Consider the following 23,531-nt stretch of genomic DNA (forward strand, 5'->3'; position numbering starts at 1 on the left):
TGGTGTGATGGCAGCCCTCAACATCGTTCACGATCCAGATGAGTGGAGACTGTTCATTGATTCATCGAAGACGAGTCTTAAAGCTGTTTTACTGCATAATGGCAATGTGTTGCCATCAATTCCAGTTGGTCATGCAGTCCATATGAAGGAAACCTATGACAACATGAAACAACTTTTGAGGTGCATAAACTATGACCAACATCAGTGGCAGCTTTGTGGCGATTTGAAGGTTGTTGCTCTCTTGCTTGGTCTGCAGACTGGATACACAAGTACGCTGTTTTCTCTGCGAATGGGATAGTCGTGCAAGAGATTCCCACTACATCAAGAAAGATTGGCCACTCCGACAGTCATTGGAGCCTGGGAGGAAAAGTGTTCAGCATCCACCACTTGCTGAATCCAGGAAGATTTTGTTACCACCTTTACACATCAAGCTGGGTCTGATGAAGAACTTTGTCAAGGCCATTGACAAAACACAAGCAGCTTTCAAGTACCTCCTTGGAAAATTTCCAAGGTTAAGTGAAGCTAAGATAAAGGAAGGTGTCTTTGTTGGTCCTCAGATTCGTGAACTTCTTCGAGATGATGCATTTGACCATGCACTGTGTGGCAAGGAAAAGACAGCATGGAAAGCCTTCCAGTTAGTGGCAATAAATTTTCTTGGAAACAACAAGGCAGACAACTACAGGTTGTTGGTGGAAAAACCTCCTCAAGGCATACAAAAGCCTTGGTTGCAACATGTCACTAAAGATAGATTTTTTGCACTCTCATCTAGATTTTTGTCCACCGAACTGCGGCGCAGTGAGCGACGAGCACGGCGAGCTATTTCACCAGGACATTGCAACAATGGAGAAACGCTATCAGAGCAAATGGAGCCCATCAATGCTTGCAGACTATTGCTGGACAGTGACAAGAGATGCTCCATTTAATGAATACAAGAGACCAGCCAAGAAGGGCCGAGTAGACACTGAATAGGACTAAACTTTGTACATAAAAGTTTTTTGCCTTTTGTTTCATAATAAATTTTATTTACATAACCCTTTTGCTGATTTTTAAAGTGTTACATAAACAGGACAGGTGAAATATTATCCTGTAAAGCAACCATAAACACATGAAAAGACCTAGGTTTACAATTTATGATTAAAACTCTATCTACACAATATACATAGACATAAAATGTAAAAACTTAAATAACTTAGAAACAGTAGCCAATCAGTTGTTTTAATTGTCATATTTGAATTCAGCACATCAAAATACATAATAAATAGCACATTTTATCTCTGAAGCAGACGACTTCTCAAAAATTTTAGACCAGTGTTACGTGTAGGTCATCTGGATTCACTGTGAGCAGCACTGCAGAACAAGCTGGGAGAAATGCCATCTCTTCCCCTCCCCATAATTATAACTTATCCTAGAAGACAAGACTGTCTCATGGAATAAAACCTTGCTAAATGTCACTGTTCTAATGGAATAGAAAAGTGCCCGAGACTAGAGCTGAATGGATAGTTGTTTTATTCAGCCATTGAACCAAAAAATCGGGGCGGAGGGGGAATGATTTCGGGTTAAACCTGGAACTGAAATTTTTCACTTTTTCCTCTCCAAAATGAAATGATTTTATTTTTTTGTTATGCTTTTGGGTGTGTGTTACTTTTAAAAATTTTTAACAACTCCTGGCTAAATTTCAAAGTGAAATATAGTTTTGGGAAGTTTCACTTCAAGAATGTCAATGAACTGTTTGGACTTTTTCTAGTTTTTTTCATTTAGGTGTCTGAAACTGCTGTATTTCTGAAAATATTTTTTTCATCTGAAAAATGAATTTTGGGCAAATAAACTATTCACGGGGGGGAAAAATCTGCCCAGCTCTATCTGCGACCCATACACTGTTATCTTTAAACCCAAATGTAACTCTCTTCAAAACTGGCCCACACCTGGTTAAATGCTACCCCAGTGTGATGTCTGGCTGGGCCAGGACAGGAACTAGGCATGGGCACAGCCAGCCTGATTTGCAGAGGGAAGGCAGTGAAAATTAAGCCATAGAGGTTTATTTAGTGTCTGGCAACTGTTCCCCTCCCTCCCTTTGTATATTAGATTGTAGTGCACACTCCTCTAAAAACCTGCTGTATTTGACCCATTCCAACAGGCTCATGTTTAAAGAAGCATTTGAATGTATGAGGAAGCTGAGAATCAACCTCAACCTTCTTTATGATCACAATCCCAAGGCAAGTTTGAGTCGCGCTTGTACCTCCCCTTGCATGTTTTTTTGCCTCCCAGGGAATGTGGGATTTGCCAAAGGATGTTGTGAAGGCCAAGACTATAACAAGGTTCAAAAAAGAACTAGATAGTTCATGGAGGATAGGTCCATCAAAAGCAGTGGATGTGTTATTCCTTGACTTTAGCAAAGCTTTCGATACAGTCTCCCACAGTATTCTTGCCGGCAAGTTAAAGAAGTATGGGCTGGATGAATGGACTATAAGCTGGATAGAAAGCTGGCTAGATCGTTGGGCTCAACAGGTAGTGATCAATGGCTCCATGTTTAGTTGGCATCCAGTATCAAGCTGTGTGCCCCAAGGGTCGGTCCTGGGGCCAGTTTTGTTCAATATCTTCATTAATGATCTGGAGAATGGCGTGGACTGCACTCTCAGCAAGTTTGCAGATGACACTAAACTGGGAGGAGTGGTAGATACGCTGGAGAGTAGGGATAGGATACAGAGGGACCTAGACAAATTAGAGGATTGAGCCAAAAGAAACCTGATGAGGTTCAACAAGGACAAGTGCAGAGTCCTGCACTTAGGACGGAAGCATCCCATGCACTGCTACAGACTAGGGATCGAATGGCTAGGCAGCAGTTCTGCAGAAAAGGACCTAGAGTTTACAGTGGACGAGACGCTGGATATGAGTCGACAGTGTGCCCTTGTTGCCAAGAAGGCTAATGGCATTTTGGGCTGTATAAGTAGGGGCATTGCCAGCAGATCGAGGGACGTGATCATTCCCCTCTATTCGGCATTGGTGAGGCCTCATCTGGAGTACTGTGTCCAATTTTGGGCCCCACTGTAGAAGAAAGATGTGGAAAAATTGGAAAGAATCCAGCAGAGGGCAACAAAAATGATTAGGGGTCTGGAGCACATGACTTATGAGGAGAGGCTGAGGGAACTGGGATTGTTTAGTCTGCAGAAGAGAAGAATGAGTGGGGATTTGATAGCTGCTTTCAACTACCTGAAAGGGGGTTCCAAAGAGGATGGATCTAGACTGTTCTCAGTGGTACCAGATGACAGAACAAGGAGTAATGGTCTCAAGTTGCAGTGGGAGAGGTTTAGGTTGGATATTAGGAAAAACTTTTTCAGTAGGAGGGTGGTGAAGCACTGGAATGGGTTACCTAGGGAGGTGGTGGAATCTCCTTCCTTAGATGTTTTTAAGGTCAGGCTTGACAAAGCCCTGGCTAGGATGATTTAGTTGGGAATTGGTCCTGCTTTGAGCAGGGGGTTGGACTAGATGACCTCCTGAGGTCTCTTTCAACCCTGATGTTCTATGATTAGCCAGGATGGGCAGAGATGGTGTCCCTAGCCTGTCTGCCAGAAGCTAGGAATGGGCGACGGGATGGAGCACTTGATTCCCTGTTCTGTTCATTCCCTCTGGGGCACCCGGCATTGGCCACTGCCAGAAGACAGAATACTGGGCTAGATGGACCATTGTGTCATTGGTCTGACACAGCATGGCCGTTCTTATGTAATCAGGGTTTATAAAGCTCTGTCAACACCACATCAGAATCCCACTGGCCAATTAGGGGAGGAAGCTTTTCCTGGCAACAGAGGAGGTCGAAGGCAGCAATGTTAGTGGAACCTGTGCTGCTTGTATCTACTAAGGCCTTGATCCTGTAAGTGGATCCATGTGGATGGATTCTCAGCAGGGGGGCACAGATCTGAGTGAAGGGTAGAGCTCCTAGGGCTGTGAAGATAATTCTGTTCCATGTCACACTTGGAAGGTTATCTCCCCTGAGCTGGCATTGCCTTGTACTGAACAGCTGGCATGAGAGCTTGGGGCATGTCGGGTACACAGGTTCTTAAGGATGGTACCCAGTGCTGTACAGCTCCTACCGTCTGCATGCAAAGAACTGTAGTGTGTGCAAATGGCAAGAGTAGGGTAACTCGGGTTTAGAGTTGGATATGCCCATGTGCAAATTTAAATGACCCTTTGAAGTCGCTCTGTGTGTTTTGTGTTAATGTGCCTGTAAATAACAGCATCAGCACTGAAAGGGTTTTGTTCACTTCAGGTTTTTCTGGAAAATGTGGAAACCTTCATAAAACAAATAGATTCTGTGAATTACATCAACTTATTTTTCACCGAGTTGAAGTAAGTATTGTTCTTCTGATAAAAGAACACCTGGTAAATAAAGCCGCAGTTTCATTGTTCTGGAAGCTGGAGAATGGGGGCTGGGTCTCAAAGAACCAGAGGATTCAGTCTGACCAAGTGGATGGTGACTGCTTCCAACTGCCAGGTGAGCTGGCTGTGGGCCTGGTCCATCCAGGCAGAGGGATTCAGCAAGATGGACTCACTTGTGACTATTGGTTTGATTTGGCCAACTGGGGACTTACGTTTTGTTTGGCTGTAGTACTTTGTAGTAGGGCTGTCGATTTAATCACAGTTAACTCAAAAAAATTAATCACAATTCATTGCAGTTTTAATCGCACTGTTAAATAGTAGAATACCAATTGAAATTTATTAAATATTTTGGATGTTTTTCTACATTTTCATATACATTGTATTCTGTGTTGTAATTGAAATCAAAGTGTATATTATTTTTTATTACAAATATCTGCACTGTAAAAATGATATAAACAAAAGAAATAGTATTTTTCAATTCACCGCATACAAGTTCTGTAGTGCAATCTCTTTATCATGAACGTGCAACTTACAAATGTAAATTTTTTTTGTTACATAACTGCACACAAAAACAAAACAATGTAAAACTTCAGAGCCTACAGTTCCACTCAGTCCTACTTCTTCTTCAGCCAATTGCTAAGACAAACAAGTTTGTTTACATTGACAGGAGATAATGCTGCCCTCTTCTTATTTACAGTGTCACCTGAAAGTGAGAACAGGCATTTGCATGACACTTTAATAGCTGCCATTGCAAAGTATTTACATGCCAGATATGCTTAACATTCGTATGCCCCTTCATGCGTTGGCCACCATTCCAGAAGACATGTTTCCATGGTGATGACACTCATTAAAAAAATAATGCGTTAATTAAATTTGTGACTGAACTCCTTGGGGGAGAATTGTATGTCTCCTGCTCTGCTTTACCCATATTCTTCCATATATTTCATGTTATAGCAGTCTCGGATGATGACCCAGCACATGTTCATTTTCAGAACAATTTCACTGCAGATTTGACAAAATGCAAAGAATATGAGATTTCTAAAGATAGCTACAGCACCCGACCCAAGGCTTAAGAATCTGAAGTGCCTTCCAAAATCTGAGAGGGACAAGGTGTGAAGCATGCTTTCAGAAGGCTTAAAAGAGCAACACTCCAATGCAGAAACTGCAGGGCCTGAACCACCAAAAAAGAAAATCAACCTTCTGCTGGTGGCATCTGACTCAGATAATGAAAATGAACATGCGTCGGTCCACACTGCTTTGGATTGTTATCGAGCAGAACCCGTCATCAGCATGGACGCATGTCCCCTGGAATAGTGGTTGAAGCATGAAGGGACATATGAATCTTTAGCGCATCTGGCACGTAAATACCTTGCGATGCCAGCTACAACAGTGCCACGAGAATGCCTGTTCTCACTTTCAGGTGACATGATAAACAAGAAGTGGGCAGCATTATCTCCTGTAAATGTAAACAAACTTGTTTGTACGTAATTCTGCATTTGTAAGTTCAACTTTTATGATAGAGATTGCACTACAGTACTTGTATGAGGTGAATTGAATCACTATTTCTTTTGTTTTTTTACAGTGCAAATACTTGTAATCAAAAATAAATATAAAGTGAGCACTGTACGCTTTGTGTTCTGTGTTGTCATTGAAATCAATATATTTGAATATGTAGAAGACATCCAAAATATTTAAATAAATGGTATTCTATTATTATTTAACAGTGTGATTAATCGTACTGTTTTTAATCGCTTGACAGCCCTAGTTTGTATTTTTTTCTGGTTTGCCATGTGAATGAGAAAATCTCAGCAGTTGCTTCAGTAGTTGACATCCTCTGATTTAGGGGTCTCCTGTGGGAATTGCAGAGGGGAATAAAGAAACCGTTTTTTTCTAAGGCTATTATTGTTTAGGCTCCTGACTAAGTGATTTTTCAAAAGGCTGAGTATGATTTGCTCCCTTTAAAGGCACTGGGAGCTGCTGGTTTGCTCAGCACTTCTGAGAATCAGGCCACTTCTTTAGATACCTAAACGTAGAGTGTGGAGTCTCATTTTGAAAATCTCAGCCTTAAATCTTTGTTTGGGAACCTAAACAAATGGCTTAATTTTCAAAAGTGCCAATCATCTTCATGTCAGAAGTGTCTGAGCCCTTCTCTGCCTGAGCCCTCCAGTTGTCTGACAAAGAAAAAATCATCTTGAAATGGAGTCTGCCTATTGCCCTGTATCACTTGTAGAGTAGAAGTTTTATGTTTCCCTGGGGAAAGGATAAGAGAATAAACCATGCACGATGGATATTAATCCACTTCATGAGTCCTTTCCAGTTGTGCCAGATAATGACAGGATAAGGAACTACATAGAAGAGAGAGTACTAGTAATCTTAAAGTGCATTGTACTGTACTCCTCATTTAACGTCGTCCAGGTTAACGTTTCGTTGTTACGTTGCTGATCTATTAGGGAACAAGCTCGTTTAAAGTTGTACAATGCTAGGGTTACCATATTTTAAGTGTCCAAAAAGAGGACACTCCACGGGGCCCCAACTCCGCCCCCAGCCCTGCCCCTTCCCGGCCCCAACTCTGCTACTTCCTGCGAACATTTGATTTGCGGGAAGCCTGAAGCATGCAGGCAGCAGGTAAGCTGGGGCTGGGACTGGGGGGCGCGAGGAGGCGCGGCCCAGTCCAGCCCCCCCCGGCCGAGCGGCTCCCTCCAGCAGCCAGCCCAGGCCAAGAGGGTCTGGCCCCGGCGTCTCCCGCCCGGGTTGGCTCGGGCCCTGCGGCGCCGGCCCCACTGAGCACCGCTGGCCCCGGCCCTGGCCGGCCGAGCCCTTGGCTCAGGCCCTGGGGCGCCGGCCCCTGGCCGAGCGTCCCCAGCCAAGCGCCGCTGGGTCCTGGCCCCCGGCCGAACACCGCTGGCCCCTCCCTCCCTATTTTCCCGGACATGTCCGGCTTTTTGGGATTTTCTCCCGGACGGGGATTTGAGGCCCAAAAAGCCAGACATGTCCGGGAAAATCCGGACGTATAGTAACCCTATGCAATGCTCCATTATAACGTCGTTTGGCAGCTGCCTGCTTTGTCCACTGCTTGCAGGAGTCTCTGGAAGAGCAGCCCCTCCTTGTGGGGAGGCTCCCCAAAATTCTCTGTAAGGTATGTGGCTCAGCTCGGCAGCTGCCCAGCAGCAGTTCAGCTGTCCCTCCCCCCCACCCTCTGCCTTGGAGCTGCTCCTGGAGTTTCCTGCTTGCTGGGGAAGGGGGGGAGAGGGGTGCTGATATCAGGATGTCCTGCTCCCCCACTCTGTACCCCTTCTCCACAAAGCAGAGGAGGGGGACAGGGCTCAGGGACAGAAAGTAGGGAGCTTGCTGGAAGCTGTTGCTTCCTGTCTGAACTGGCTGATCTGCTTAAAAGGGCAGCGTACTTGAAGTGGGGCCAGCGTACTTAAAGGGGCAATGCACGTTGCTCTCTCTCTCTCATGCATGCACCCCCCAGCACTTTGGAAAGTCAGCACCTGTGCAGCCGTGCATGTGCTGTCAGGAGGAGGGAGTGGTGCGCTCCAGCTGGATAGTGTGGGCTCAACATCATGTTCAGTTTTTGCAGGGAAGTGTTTGCAGCTACTGCCCTGCATCTATTGTGTTTCCTCCCTCCTGCCTCAGTCCATGCTGCCTTGTAGAGTGTGAGGCTACATTAACAACAGCTGATTAACCCTTGAGGGCTCAGCTGAGTGCTAGTTCATCATTTAGCAGCAAGGCATTCCCTGGGAAATATCCCACCTCTGACTCCACCACCTCAACCAAGCTTCACAGTCATTCATTGCTGTGTACAATATTAAACTGTTTGTTTAAAATTGTTTAAAACTTATACTGTATATGTACATAATGTCTTTTGTCTGGTGAAAAAAATATCCCTGGAACCTAACCCTCCCCCTATTTACAGTCATTCTTATGGGGAAATTGGATTTGCTTAACATCGTTTCGCATAAAGTTGCATTTTTCAGGAACAGAACTACACCGTTAAGTGAGGAGTTACTATATATGTCTTCTGGCACGAGTATTTGTGCTGGGCTGTGACTTGGGGCCCAACTGGTATTTATAGTGCATGTTTCTTCTTAGAGAAGAAGACTTCACAAAGACTATGTACCCATCTCCAGTTAGCAGCAACGTCCCGCTACACCAGTGTCCTGATCAGAAAAAAGTAGACCTTATCTGTGATGCAATGAGAGCTGCCATGGAAAACATCAATCCACAAAAGTAAGTGAAATGCCATCTGCAGTTTAGAGCAGAACAGTAATAGAAAGTCATTTTTAGAGCTGGCTAAAAAGTAAGAAACATTTTAATTTCAAAGGGGTTGAAGTGAAGCCCTATTTTTCTTTTTTTTTAAATATCTGAAAACATAAGACTCTTTTCACTTATTGACAACTAGCTTTTGATAAGTGAAAAACTGAATTTTTTTAGAAATTTTATTTAAAACTTTTAACAAAAAATCAATGTTTGACAGTGGGGAAAATGTTTTGGTGAAAAATTTTGCTTCAGAAAAAAGGCCTTTTTTCAACAATAAACTTTGTTTAAAAAAAAAAAAAAAAGTTGACTAGCTTTAGTAACTTGCACTCAGCTCTGTTGGCCAGAGGTAAAGGCTGATGTGGTGAGGAAGCCAGTTTTCTGTTTTAATTAAGGCATCATCAGAGTTTATACATGTACTGTATCCCAGGGATCATCCCGGGCAAAATGTTCCTCCTTGGTATGTTCTTCACCCTTTATTCTTTTCAAATAAAAAACAAAATCCCCAAATCCCAACCCTTCCATTAAAGCAAAGACCACACTAAAATATTCAATAATAGAACTTAAAAAATACAGTAGAACCTCAGAGTTGAGAACACCTTGGGAATGGAGGTTGTTCATAACTCTGAAATGTTTGTAACTCTGAACAAAACGTTACGGTTGTTCTTTCAGAAGTTGAACATTGAATTAATAGAGCTTTGAAACTTTACTATGCAGAAGAAAAGTGCTGCTTTTAACCTTACTTTAAATGAAACAATCACAAACAGTTTCCTTAAAAAAAGATTTGACAAGGTTAAACTTTCCCTTTATTTTTTTAGTAGCTTATGTTTAACATAGTAATGTACTGTATTTGCTTCTTTTTTCCCCCCCCCTTTGTCTTTGCTGCTGCTTGATTGTGTTCTTCCGGTTTCAAATGAGGTGTGTGGTTGACTGGTAATTCTGGTGTTCGTAACTCTGAGGTTCTATTGTAGATTGTTGATCTTCTCCTTCTGATTGGTTTCTTGTTTTGTTTCTTGTTGTCTGTTTCCCTCAGATACTGTCTTTCAATACTGACATCCCATGTGAAGAAAAGCACCCCAGAACTGGAAATTGCCCTTCAAAAAGTGCACGAGCTGCGAGGTACAGTGCTCTTAGTTCAGATGGCAAGTAAAGGGCTGCACATCTGGGGAGAGTTCAGAGAGTAACTCTGATTATTAGCATTATTTACCCCTGATTTTTGACTCTGAATAACAGAAATTTGTCCAGGCCTCACAAAGTTCAGTTCAGAGTCTATGAAGTTAGCTGTCACAATGAAATAGCACTGGATAGCACAAAAGAGACAGTCACATATGGTTACTGTTGTTTGGTGTTGTGATCATTAGTCTGTAGTCAGGGATTGGTTAATCATATCCGTGAATGAGCCTGGGTGTTTTAGCTGCCTCCTTGACCCCCTTTTTTTTTTTGCATGGGTGTTCTGTGTGCCCCATGCCTGTTGCTGGTCCCTCAGCGTGGCACACTTGATGTCATTCTGCAGTGATATAAGCAGGATGCAAGTTGTGTTGTCCCTTGCTTCAGGCCAGGCCCTGAAGACTGCCATGCTGCTGTTCAGGATACTATGTGAATAGCTGAGGCAGGGTGATTTAGATGGGAATTGGTCCTGCTTTGAGCAGGGGGTCGGACTAGATGACCTCCTGAGGTCCCTTCCAACCCTGATAGACCGTGCTGTTTCTAATGAGCTAAGTGAGCATGCGTTCTCATGGTGTGCCTGGAGCTCACGGAACAGCCTTTGATTGGTGCAAGGTACAAGTGATTTTTGATGGCTGTTTCCCACGATTACAGAGACTGTTTCACCAGCAGCTGAGGGGGTGACTGCAGAAGCAGCGTTGAAGTATCTACTCTTCCTGGTTGACGTCAGTGAACTGTACGATCACTCCCTGGGCACATACGACTTTGATTTGGTTGTCATGGTGGCAGAGAAGTCTCAGAAGGTCATTGTGATACTACTTGTTCTTACCGTTTTCTAATTTTCAAAACAAAATTACCAAAGTTTCAAAGGTGGATCAATTGACACGTTGTTTCTGAACCATAACTCTGTACCAGTCCAGACACCCATCTTCCAGCCCTAAAGTCCAAGCGCCCTCACAGGCCAGCCCCTGACTATTTCCTCAGCACTGTTTGGGAAACCACCCGCTCAGGTTTGGGGAATATACCCTCCCAGGGGCAAGGGTGCTCTGTCCTTGGAGAGCAGAGTTAATGGGGTGCTGACTTTGTGCCACTAGTGAGGAGAGGTGTAGAAATCTTGGCTTTCCACTTCTGTGCTTTTGAGGTGATCAGGTACATGGTGTACTGTGACCTCAGCTGAGTGACAGCACGTGTGCATGTGAATTTTCCAGTTGGGTTTCGTTTAGGAGAGGCTCTCCATGGCACTCTGTTTCGGAACTGGCTGGTACGTCACAGAGATCCCCAACTCCAGGGAAGGAGCTGCTGCTGGCCCTCAAGTAAAAACACTGTTTATAGTGTTAGGGGTTTCTTCCCAACCATTAAGGCTGGAAACACTTTTTTAAAATGAAATGTGAGATTCTGGAATATCCACTCGCTGGCAAAAAATCAGACAAGACTGAGAAGGAAACAGTTTTGATCAATCAGGACGTCAAAAATTAACACAATTGTAAACTGAAAGTAGAGCCGTCCTCTGTCTGCCCATGACATGCTGCTAAAATCCAAATGGGAGTTGATTTTCAAATCTCAGTAATGAACTAGCTAGAAGGGCCTAAAACCATAAACCAGTGGTTCTGAACCAGGAGTACGTGTACCCTTGGGGGTATGCAGAGGTCTTCCAGAGGATACATCAACTCATCTAAATATTTGCGTAGTTTTACAACAGGCTACATAAAAAGCATTAGCGAAGTCAATACAAACTAACATTTCATGCAGACAATGACTTGTTTATACGGCTCTATATACTGAAATGTAAGTACAATATTTATATTCCAATCAATTTATTTTATAATATGGTAAAAATGAGAAAGTAAGCAATTTTTCAGTACTAGTGTGCTGTGACACTTGTATTTTTATGTCTGATCTTGTAAGCAAGTAGTTTTTAAGTTGAGCTGAAAGTTGGGCGTATGCATGACAAATCAGACTCCTGAAAGGACTTCAGTAGTCTGGAAAGGTTTAGAGCCACTGCCGTAAACCATCCAGAGGGAGTGATATTTAGTAACTCTCAAGCTAGCAGATTTGATTGATAGTTCCAGCTTTTCTTGCTGATTATGGGCTGCATGTTGTGGGAGATGCAGTTGCCAGAGTATTATTTGACTGAGCAGTTTGACATATAAGAGGCAACGCAGTTATCTGATGTGCTTTGCAGGACCCTAAGGAGTATCTACCGTTCTTAAACACCCTCCAGAAAATGGAAACCAACTATCAACACTACACTATAGACAAATACCTGAAAAGATACAAGAAGGCACTCTGCCACCTCAGCAAATGTGGTAAGTGCCCTGCATGTATTGTGTCTCTGGGACGTGATTCTCTGTTGTAGCATTTCACCACCTTCTACAGAATAGGATAAAAAGAAAATGAGTGTCACAGGAAGCCAATGTGGGATCCTTGTTTGGCTTTGTTGCTGTTGCACAGATTAACTTCGTTACTTGATTTTATACCTTGCTTTGGAAAGGCACTTTTTATGGAGGGTTCTTTTGCTGAAGCACAAGTTCTGTCGTAAAAGTGGCTTGTAAAGGAAGCAAGTTGATCATTAGGCTCTGTTTGTTGTGGGCATGCAGAGATGGCGTTGTGTGGCTGAAATAATGGCACGGTCATTAGTTCCTGTGTCCTGAATGGCTCAGATCACTTTATTATTGTTCAGGTTGTGGCCAGGAAACAATCCTGGCTCCTATGACAAAGCTCCTATGGGCCTGCATCCCATGTCCTACAGAAGCTAAGGTGTAGCTCGGTGATACTCAGATCTCAGTGGTTCAGGAGCCAAATTAGCAATCCGCACAGGAGTGTGAACTCCTTGTTTCATTTACTGTAGTACTATAGATTCATATTTAAACAGTATGACAGAGGACATATTTGACTTGCACACACACATACACGCACACAATTCTTACAGCAAAATGACTGACGAAGTATTATTATTTTATCAACTACAGTTGGTTAATACTAGGGCTGTCAATTAATCTCAGCTAACTCATGAAATTAATATTTTTAATCAAGATTAATTTTTTTGAGTTAATCGTGCTGTTAAACAACAGAATACCAATTGAAATGTATGAAATAGTTTGGATTTGTTCTACATTTTCTCATATACATTATATTCTGTGTTGTACTTGAAATCAAAGTGTATATCATTTTTTGTTACAAATATTTGCACTGCAAAAATGATAAAAGAAATAGTATTTTTCAGTTCACCTCATAAAAGTACTATAGTGCAATCTCTTTGTTGTAAAAGTGCAACTTACAAATATAGATTTTTGTTTTGTTACATAACTGCACTTAAAAACAAAACAATGTACAACTTCAGAGCCTACAAGTCCACTCAGTCCTACTTCTTCTTCAGCCAATCACTAAGACAAACAAGTTTGTTTACATTTGCAGGAGATAATGCTGCCCTCTTCTTATTTACAATGTTACCTGAAAGTGAGAACAGGTGTTCGCGTGACACTTTTGTAACTGGCATTGCAAGGTGTTTACGTGCCAGAGATGCTAAACATTCGTAGGCCCCTTCATGCTTCGGCCCCCATTCCAGAGGACATGTTTCCATGCTGATGACACTCATTAAAAAATGATTAAATTAAATTTGTGACTGAACTCCTCGGGAGAAAATTGTATGTCCCCTGCTCTGTTTTACCCGCATTCTGCCATATATTTCATGTTATAGCAGTCTTGGATGATGACCCAGCACGTGTTGTTCATTTTAAGAACACTTTCACTGCAGATTTCACAAAACACAAAGAAGGTACCAATGTGAGATTTCTAAAGATAGCTACAGCACTCGACCCAAGGTTTAAGAATCTGAAGTGCCTTCCAAAATCTGAGGGGGAGGAGGTGTGGAGCATGCTTTCAGAAGGCTTAAAAGAGCAACACTCCAATGCAGAAACTGCAGGGCCTGAACCACCAAAAAAGAAAATCAACCTTCTCCTTGTGGCATCTGATTCAGATAATGAAAATGAACATGTGGCGGTCCATACTGCTTTGGATTGTTATCGAGTAGAACCTGTCATCAGCATGGACGCATGTCCCCAGGAATGGTGGTTGAAGCATGAAAGGACATATGAATCTTTAGCACATCTGGCACATAAATATCTTAGAATCATAGAATATCAGGGTTGGAAGGGACCTCATGAGGTCATCTAGTCCAACCCCCTGCTCAAAGCAGGACCAATTCCCAACTAAATCATCCCAGCCAGGGCTTTGTCAAACCGGGCCTTAAAAACCTCCAAGGAAGGAGACTCCAAGGTAACGCATTCCAGTGTTTCACCACCCTCCTAGTGAAATAGTGTTTCCTAATATCCAACCTAAACCTCCCCCACTGCAACTTGAGACCATTGCTCCTTGTTCTGTCATCTGCCACCACTGAGAACAGCCGAGCTCCATCCTCTTTGGAACCCCCCTTCAGGTAGTTGAAGGCTGCTATCAAATCCCCCCTCATTCTTCTCTTCTGGAGACTAAACAATCCCAGTTCCCTCAGCCTCTCCTCATAAGTCATGTGCTCCAGACCCCTGATCATTTGACTTATAGCTTATCCATTAAAACGACGTTTTTCTGATACAAGGTGGTTCAAATCTCTGTACTTGGCGAACAGAATTATCAGACTAACAATCCTTACCATTTTAATGTGCTCTGAGATGCAGTGACTAAGAAATATTCCGAGAGCACTGTGACGTTATCTAATTAAAATATAGGGTTACCATCCGTCCGTATTTCCCTGGACATGTGCGGCTTTTGCATCTCTAAATAGCCGTCCGGGAGGCATTGGTAACAAGGTTAAAACATCCAGGGTTTTTTTCTCCCTCGCCTCCCTCCCTCCCTTCCATGCAGAGTGCGGCTGCTGATCGGGCAGCTGGGCCAATTGACCCGCTCCCATTGGCCTCTAGCAGCTGGGGCCCCCCCCTGCTCCCCCCTCCCTCTGTCTGCAGCCCTGTGTAACACCCAAACCGACCCACCGGTCAACGTGTTTTGCACGTGGAGCCAGAATGGTAAGGGGAGTCGGGGGGGGGGGCAGTCAGGGAGCGGGGGAGTGTTGGATGGATCCCTGGCCTCCACCTGGCACCCCCCCCCCCCGCACACGTTTTCTCCCCCCCCCTCCGTGGGCCCTCCCGCCTGCTTGTACTGCCAGATCCACCAACTGCTGTCAGCTGCCCCCGGGTCCTAGCGTCCCCCATCCACTAATGGGAAGACAGGCTTCCCTTACACTGCCCTTCCACCCTAGCCCTGAGCCTCTCCAACGCCCCAAACCCCTCATCCCCAGCCCTCATCCCCCTGCCTAATCTTCTGCCCCAGCCCTGAGCCTCCTCCTGCATCATGAACCCCTCAGCCTCAGACCCACAGCCCTCACCCCTGCATCCCCTCCTATCCCCTAACTCCCTCCCAAACCCCCTCCCTCCTTCCCACACACCCCCTCCCACCCCCTGCCCCAGCCCGGAGCCTGCACCCAGCACCCAAACTCTATCCCAGAGCCTGCACCCATCCTGCACCCTAATCCCCAGCCCAGGACCTGCACCCCAGACCTCCTCCCCCCACCCAACCCCCCTCCCAGAGCCTTAGGCAGGTGGGGGGGAGGGGGTTCTGGGCACCACCAAAATTTCTACAACCCTGCCACCCATGCGAGTGGATAAGGGTTGGGGCAGTCAGGGGACAGGTAGGGTCCTAGGGATGGGGGGTTCTCAGCAGGGGGCAGTCAGGGGACAAGAAGCAGGGGGGGTTGGGGTTCTGAGGCGGACAGTCAGGGGGTAGGAAGTGGGAGGGAGTGGAAGGGGGTGGGGCTTCCTCCCCTCCCCCCCAGTGTCCTCTTTTTTCATTGTGGAAATATGGTAACTCTATTAAAATATGAACATGCAAATCACTGTGGCTACCACTGTTATATAATTGCAACAAATCTTATACAAAATATAACGTATGGCCAGAAAGGGTTAAGCAGCTTGCAGGCTAAATGCCCAAAGCCAACCATTAAAGACAAGTTAATCTTGCGACGCCGGTTACAACAGTGCAGTGAGAATGCCTGTTCTCACTTCAGATGATGTTGTAAACAAGAAGCAGGCAGCATTATCTCCCGCAAATGTAAACAAACCCGTTTGTCTGAGTGATTGGCTGAACAAGAAGTAGGACTGAGTGGACTTGCAGGCTCTAAAATTTTACATTTTTAATGCATTTTTTTAACATAATTTTACATTTGTAAGTTCAACTTTCATGATCAAGAGATTGCACTACAGTACTTGTATGAGGTGAATTGAATCACTATTTCTTTTGTTTTTTTACAGTGCTAATACTTGTAATCAAAAATAAATATAAAGTGAACACTGTGCACTTTGTGTTCTGTGTTGTCATTGAAATCAGTATATTTGAAAATGTAGAAAACATCCAAAAATATTTAAATACATGGTATTCTATTATTGTTTAAAAGTGCAATTAATTGCGATTAAGTTTTTTAATTGTGCGATCAATTTTTTTAATAGCTTGACAGCCCTAGTTAATACCATAGTAAAAGCATCCTGATTGGTTAATAAGTAAATCACAGTGTTGTAATATCATGTGCTGCAAAGAGCCCCTTGTGGCTCGCAAGCCTCAGTCTGAGTATCACTGGTGTAGCTGGTAAGTTGTGCTATGGCCCCAAAGCTCAGCCAGCCAGCCTTTCCCGCAGGGCAAGTGAACTGGTGAGCGTCGTGTACCCTGCCATGCTGTGTCTGTACCACTGGAGGACAGTGAATTGTTTCCTCAGGTACAGAGCACTTCTCTGAATTTCTGAACTTGGTGAAGGATCAGAATTTGTATAACGAAGCCCTGAAGTTGTATCCACCTGATACTCCAGAACACAAGGTGCGTGACCTGTGCTGTGAACCTAGGGAGTGGTGGTTCTGTGCTCATGGAATGCTGGCCCCTGCTGGTTGCAAGGGATTAATATGGAATGCTTGAAACCAGGAACTCCTGTTCTCTGCACTGCACTTCCAAACTGTTTTGTTTTGTTTAATGGTGAACTGCAGCTGCTCTTACTGCCCCTTGGTAGGTGAGGGAGGGGATGTTAATAATGAGAAGTGTCTGCGATGCTCCCTGTCCCCCATTTGGGGGGCTGCTGCTCAGATCCCAATCCTTTGCAGCATTGCTGTTCCTGCCCCCCCCCCCCAATGTTTTCCCTGAGAGACCTGCTTCTCTCTTCCCCCCCCCCTTGCCGTTCTGAAGTCACCCTGCAGCTTGTGCAATAACTGACCTGTTATGGGCAGGAATCCTGAGTAGCCAGAGAACTGCTGCCCCGCAACCAAACCCAGGCCTTGGCCTCATGGGATCTTGCCATGGTGGGCTTCTCACTGCCTGCATGACAGCTGCCGAGAACCTAGCCAGCCCCAGGAGGCGCAGAGCAGTATGCATGTGTGCATGCCTGTGCGCTCTTGTCACGTGTGAGAGAGAGCGCGTGTGCATTCTTGTGCCCTGGGATGTTGGCCAGGGCAAGCCCTGAGCCAGCTGGCTACTGTGAGCTAAACCAGGACCAATTTCCTTGGCTCCTCTTTCTTCAGGCCTGTTGGTGATTCCATTCTCGTTGTTTGGTCTGACTCGCAGGCTGTCGGCAGTGCCTTTGGCGAGCACTTGAACCAGAAGCATCTGTATGAGCAGGCTGGACTGATCTTTGCCCGCTGCGGTGCATTTGAGAGAGCCCTCGATGCCTTTCTGAGTAGTGGTAGCTGGCAGCAGGCCCTCTGCATGGCCTCTCGGCTTGGTTACACGGTGGATCAGCTGGCTAGTCTTGCAAGGAGCCTGGCAGGTAAGAGTCGTTGGGTGCACAGAGCACAGGTGGCCATCTGGAGTCACTAGTTCAGTGTGGAACTTTCTGACACTTCACTGGGAATGTCAGATTCTTTTTGCAGCAAAAGGGTAGATTTTTTAGAGGCCAAGACCTTCAGAGAAAAAGGGCTGAGCATAGAGCTGAAATATTGCTAAGAGGTGTGCCATGCCACCCCACAGCATTCATACCCAGGCTTGGTGTGTTTAGCTGCTGGGGAGGCATGTAATTCATTGCAGGAGCCAGGACCATCATGGGGGAATACTCTTGGATGCACCACTAGCCTGGAGCAAACAATCCCAGCGAGCTGTCTTCTGCATCCTCCTCTGGTGGAGGTGTGTTGAACTTCTCTTCTGACACACTTTGCCAAAACCACTTAGTTTTCACACAGTTCTGCAGCAGCGAAGCCCCATGTCTCGTCCAAGCCTAATGAGAATGGGCAGAGCTCTTGCATGGCTCAGCGCTATCCCCACGTAGAGGACTGCTTGTGAGAGGAAAGGCTGTGGAAGGAAGCGTACTCGCTTGTTCTAGAACAGAGGTCCCCAAAGTGTGGGGCATGCCTCCCTAGCAGGGTGCAGAAGAACACTCTGTTCCTGGCCTAGAGCTGAAGCTGGGGGCAAGGTTGGGAGAGGAGGCGCACCTGGCCGTGGGCCTGGCTGCTGGCCCCCACCGCAGCCTGGCCACGGCTCTGACCCCAGCCGCGGCCCCGTTTCCGGCTGCGGCCCCAGCCTCGGCCTCTTACCCCTGTCCATGTTCCCGCCCCCAGCTGTGGCCCTGTTCCTGGCTCGCGGGGTTAGAGGGGGGTGTGGACAGGGGTAAGGTGGGGGTGACCCTCAAAAGTTTGGGACCACAGTTCTAGAAATGGCCCCAATAACACATCAGTGGGTCTAATGGTCCCTGTACAATCTGATCCCCCATTCCCCACTCACAATGTGACCAAAATGACTCCTTAGCAGACCCCACCCTCCTCGAGGGCTGGTAAATGTAACTGTGTGTTGTGATACAGTGGGGTTGGCCCCCAGCAGGGTGGCATGGCTCTGGTGTACCCTCCTCCCTGCCGGTTTGCTGGAAACCCTTGGCTCCTGTGTGCCCGCTCTCTCATTGGTTGTTATTCCTGTTACTTAAATTGTGACTTAATGCAGCTCGCCGCATAGGGAACGGGATTGTGACAGTGGCGGGCTGTTCAGTCCAGCAGACAGAGGTCTGACAGATCCAGTGGTGGGAAGTAAGGCGTAAATTGTGAGGCGTGAGGGGAGTTCACCATTGGAACCATTTTTTTTCATAGATTCAGTGCCAAACAGGACCATTGTCGTCATCTAATTTGACCTCCTTACGAAGAGTCACGCTGAGTGTTCCATCACTGGCAGATTTAAACCAAGAGCTTTTCTGAAAGAGATGCTCTAGTTCGGTTAGGAATTAATTCAGGGAAGTCCTATGGCCTGCGTTACATGGAAGGGCAGGCAAGATGATCACAGTGGCCCCTTCAGACTTTAAAAATTTGACTCTTATTAGAAGCTGTTGGTTGTAAAACAACTTTCTAAAAAGCTTAACTGGACAGTGCAGCACTGGGACCCAGAGGGCAGGGCAGTGGGCTGGGAGTCAGGAGACCTGGGTTCTGGTCCCTGCCCTGCCCCTGACCTGTTGGGTGAGCCTGGGGAAGTCATTTCTCATCTCTTCCCTTTCCTTTCCCTCTCTGTGTACAGACCGCAGGCTGTTTGTGATGCACCAGACATCATGGGGCCCCAGCCTCAGTTGAGCTCTCTGGGTGCTCCTGTCATGTACGTGATTATTACTGATGAGGATTAGATGGCAAAGCTGCTGGGGAATTTTCATGGCACAGCTGCCTTTCCTCTCTCTCCTTGATGCCCATTTCTGGTCTGAGAGATGAGCGCTCATTGAGCAGAGAAGGGATGACTGTTCCTGCAGACCTCGTGCTGGCAGTGGGAAGGCTGGGGCAAGTTCTGCATGAGCAAGATCTGTAAGGTCTGGCTCAAGTTTAAATAAAGGAAACCTCCATTTGCTGTTGTTTACACGCAAACATGTTCATGTTCTCTCTCTCCCCTGGGCATAGGGAAAATGGATGCAAACAGGCTTCCTTCAGCCAGCCAGAAGAATTAGTATTAGTGGGCTCATGGATGCTACAGACTGACGCTGCGGGTTCAGTAGCCCCAATGGTGGGCATCCTCCACTTTTAGATCAGGTCTCTTGTCTGGACCCAAACTCCAGCTATTCCTGAAATGCTTAATTCTGTCCTTCTTTTCTAGGAAAACTAATTGAACAGAGGAAACATGCTGAGGCAGCCATACTCCTGGAGCAATATGCACAGGTACCATGCACCCTGGTGCACCTCCCTTTTGCCTGCCCTCATTCCGATCTCTCGACCCAGGGCTTATGTCCCCTCACTGTCGTATAGACTCTCTGTTTGGGCACCTCTGACAAAAAGATTAACCAGCCTGGGGCTGAATAGGAGCTAAGCAGAAGCTATAGGACAGGACAACAAAGCCTGTGGTGTGCTTCCAAGTGTTTATGGGGGGGACTTATCAGTGGTATGGTTGAGCTGGGTGTAATAAATTTCAGTTGGCTGCCAAGAGTCCTGAAAGGAACACGTCTGTGTCTGCTGCTGCAATAGCTATTGAAGAATACTGGCACTGGATGTGTTGCAGTTTAAATCACACTTGTATAGACACTTAAGTAGACTTGATTTTTGCCCTCTGCTGTCAGGAACTTGAAGCCAGTCTCTGTTCTCACATGCCTGTGGAGTGAGCGAGTGCCCAGGAGTGGTGCTGGCCCTGGCATTGCCGGGCTAGGTTTTGGGATGGCAGGTAGGATAGTGGAGGAGAAAATCAACAAAACTTGGAGTTAAGATGTCCTTATGCTGAAAATATGTAGATTGGCTTCAGGCAGGATTCCTGACACTGGCTGCAGTACAGTTGTGATGGGAGCTGTGCTTGAGCAGTTGCAATCCAGAAGCCCAATGCCCCATGCCAGAGGTAACGCCTGATTGTAGGACAGTAACCATTGCGTCCTTGGTCTCCTTTCCCCAGGACTACGAAGAGGCTGTGCTCCTGCTCTTGGAAGGGACCGTCTGGGAAGAAGCCTTAAGACTAGTAAGGGCATTCCAAAGTACTAACTCCTAGAGAGTTCCTAGTGTGTCTATCTCCTGAGAGAACTCTCCACTTCCTCACCTTGCTCTTTCCCCAGATTCACAAATACAGCAGACTAGACATTCTGGAGACCAACTTCAAACCTGCTATCCTAGAAGGTGAGTCTCTTATTATTGTGAGGAGTCCTCCATGCAGAGGGCTCTCTGCTTGTTTGTAATGGAGTCCTAGGGAATGTGGTGAGACCTGGCATCGGAAGATGTTTGGAAGGCGTTTCATTGGCTCTGCCTAGTTACAAGTGGATGGCTATTTGTAACACCGACAGCGGGCAGGATTGAACATGGGACTTCTGGAGCTAAATACATGAGCCTCTACTGCATGAGCTGAAAGCCACATGGCCTTTAGCTAAGGCTGTAGAGCAGACTCATTCTCTCTTTCTAAGTGGTCTTGGTGCCACTAGATGGGACAGGACACCACACCCAGGAGATGTGTGGGTTACATACTTCCTCTAGATGAGGAAGTGTATCCTGAACTTCAGAGACTTCCCAGTTAAAATCCTGGATGAGCCCCCACTTGTAACACCGACAGACCCTGTTCATTGGTGGACGGGATTGAACCTGGGACATCTAGAGCTAATACATGAGCCTCTACTGCCAGAGCTAAAAGCCACATGGCTGCCAGCTAAGGCTGTAGCAGACTCATTAATCTCTCGCTAAGTGGTCTCGGTGCCACTAGATAGGACAGAGCACCACCCCAGGAGGTGTGTGGGTTACATATTCACATCTGACTCTGCTCAGCACAGCTTAGCATGCAGCAACGTGACAAGCACTTTTGACTCAATCTTGTCCTCCTTGAGATCAGTGACAAAATTCGCCAAGACATCAGTGCTGTGTGATGGGATTTATGTGCATGGGGGAGAGTGAGGCTGGAAAAGTAGAAATATTGTTGGTTAGTAAAGGAAGCGCATTGACAGAGCTGTGTGCAGGGAAAGTGTATGTATATGGAGCTCCTCTGTGGAGGAGTTTCAAGGTGGCTTAGCCTTCCCTTTCCTGCTTTGAGGGCTAAAGGAAGGCTGGGCTGATATTGCTGGAGAATTCTCCTTCTCTTGGTGTTGGAGCTGGGAGTTGGGTGCTCTCTTCTCCTGGACCATCTTAATGAAAGGGGAATAGAAGAAGGGTCAGTACTACTGTGGCCACGAGCTTTACAAACAAGAGCCTCAAGTTAGGCTTCTAAACCCCAGGCTAGGCACATGGATGCCTTTGGCACTCTGGGTTTAGCAAACTACCTTTAAGCTCCTGTTGGCTTTTTTTAAGCTTTGAATTTCCATCCATCCTATGTGATCCCTGAAGAGTTCTGCCCCCACTGTGCTGGGCTCCCAGGCTTCAGAAAACGAACACAGCACATGTTAACAATACGAACACGTGTTGACTCTAGCTCTGCTTCCAAAGGAAATTGAAAAAGGGTTTTAAAGTTTAGAATGTGCTTATTTATCTTTGGTCTGAACCTAACACCTTCCTGGCCCCTTTGCACCATCTGCTCTCTCTGCAGCTCAGAGAAATTATTTGGTGTTTCTGGATTCTCAGAAAACAACGTTCACTCGCCACAGAAAGCGCCTCCTGGTGGTTCGAGAGCTGAAGGAGCAAGCCCGCCAAGGGCTACTGGGTATGTTTTTGAACCAATGCAGGTCAATAACTAGTGTCAATAACTAGCGATGTCTTAATGAGTTCCTGAAAACACCAATGAAGTGGTTTCCCCATAGGAGCATAAGAATGGCCATAGTGGATCAGACCAATGGTCCCTTTAGCCCAGTATCCTGTCTTCTGACAGTGGCCAGTGCCAGGTGCTTCAGAGGGAATGAACAGAACAGGGCAATCATCGATTCCCGGCTTCTGGCAGTCAGAGGCCTAGACACCCGGAACAAGGGGCTGTGTCCCTGACCATCTTGTCTAATAGCCATTGATGGACTTATCCTCCATGACCTTATCTAATTCTTTTTGAACCTAGTTTTTTGGCCTTCACAACACCCCCTGCCAGCGAGTTCACTGGTCGACTGTGCATTGTGTGAAGAAATACTTCCTTTTGTTTTAAACCTGCTGCCTATTAATTTCATCGGGTGATTCCTGACTCTTGTGTTACGTGAAGGAGTAAATAACACTTCCTTGTTTGCTTTGTCTTCATCATTCATGATTTTGTAGACCTCTGTTATATCCCCCTTAGTTGTCTCTTTTCTAAGCCAAACAGTCTTCCTGTGCTCTCCTTAGGCCCTGTTGCTGGGGTCTGCTGTAGCTTGTGAAAGTGGCCTTCTGGTTTGATATTTCTTATACATTTTTTTTCCAAGAGTCAGAGAATTAGAATGTGACCTGTTGATTTCATTCACTTTGTGTGAAATCTTCGCATTTCCTGCTTTACAATTTAAATTTTTTCTTCTACAGAGCTGTCAGTGTGACAGCTTTCCTGAGTTAAACACTTCCACATACATGTAAAAGCCCCACAGGAAAGGACCATGTTTTCCTTTCCACGCTGGCCAGTTGGAGTTTAGTCATGATCCGGACACATGCTGCATTGTAGAGCACCTGTTAGAGGTGAGGTTTCAGGTTCATTCCCCTTTTGCCAGTTCAGGGAAGCCCATGGGGATTATTTTAAAAGAAAGCTACTCCTCTTTCTTCGAGTTTGTGTCCCTATGTGCACGCACCTATGAACTGGAGACTGTAAAGTGGTGTCCATTGGCCCACATCTATGCAGTGCAACTCCTGGTGCTCCCAGACGAGGGCAGATAAGGAAGTGTGACCCAACTGCCTCTTAAAACCTTCTCAAAGATCGAGGCAGAG

The 23,531-nt window shown here is 45.8% G+C and overlaps 1 protein-coding gene across 9 annotated transcripts in view; it reads left to right on the forward strand.

Annotated features, from left to right (window-relative positions):
* The window catches only part of ELP1 (elongator acetyltransferase complex subunit 1), a 113,924-nt gene that overhangs the window by 69,657 nt on the left and 20,736 nt on the right, over positions 1-23,531 (forward strand). For 8 of the 9 annotated variants that reach the window (XR_010588743.1, XM_008171887.4, XM_065549871.1 and 5 more), the window contains 12 exons: positions 2,135-2,213; positions 4,262-4,341; positions 8,467-8,604; positions 9,665-9,750; positions 10,450-10,598; positions 11,978-12,101; positions 16,550-16,647; positions 17,383-17,584; positions 19,867-19,928; positions 20,647-20,709; positions 20,804-20,864; positions 22,252-22,365. Coding sequence is in view for 8 of the 9 variants with exons in the window: in XM_008171887.4 (XP_008170109.2) it covers positions 2,135-2,213; positions 4,262-4,341; positions 8,467-8,604; positions 9,665-9,750; positions 10,450-10,598; positions 11,978-12,101; positions 16,550-16,647; positions 17,383-17,584; positions 19,867-19,928; positions 20,647-20,709; positions 20,804-20,864; positions 22,252-22,365 (1,256 nt within the window). In the remaining variant the exon portion in view is untranslated. The remainder of the gene's footprint in view (positions 1-2,134; positions 2,214-4,261; positions 4,342-8,466; positions 8,605-9,664; positions 9,751-10,449; positions 10,599-11,977; positions 12,102-16,549; positions 16,648-17,382; positions 17,585-19,866; positions 19,929-20,646; positions 20,710-20,803; positions 20,865-22,251; positions 22,366-23,531) is intronic. The other variant, XM_065549873.1, reaches the window with a different exon arrangement.

The sequence above is a fragment of the Chrysemys picta genome, chromosome 6 (assembly GCF_011386835.1).
Source record: "Chrysemys picta bellii isolate R12L10 chromosome 6, ASM1138683v2, whole genome shotgun sequence".
Taxonomy (NCBI): Eukaryota; Metazoa; Chordata; order Testudines; family Emydidae; genus Chrysemys; species Chrysemys picta.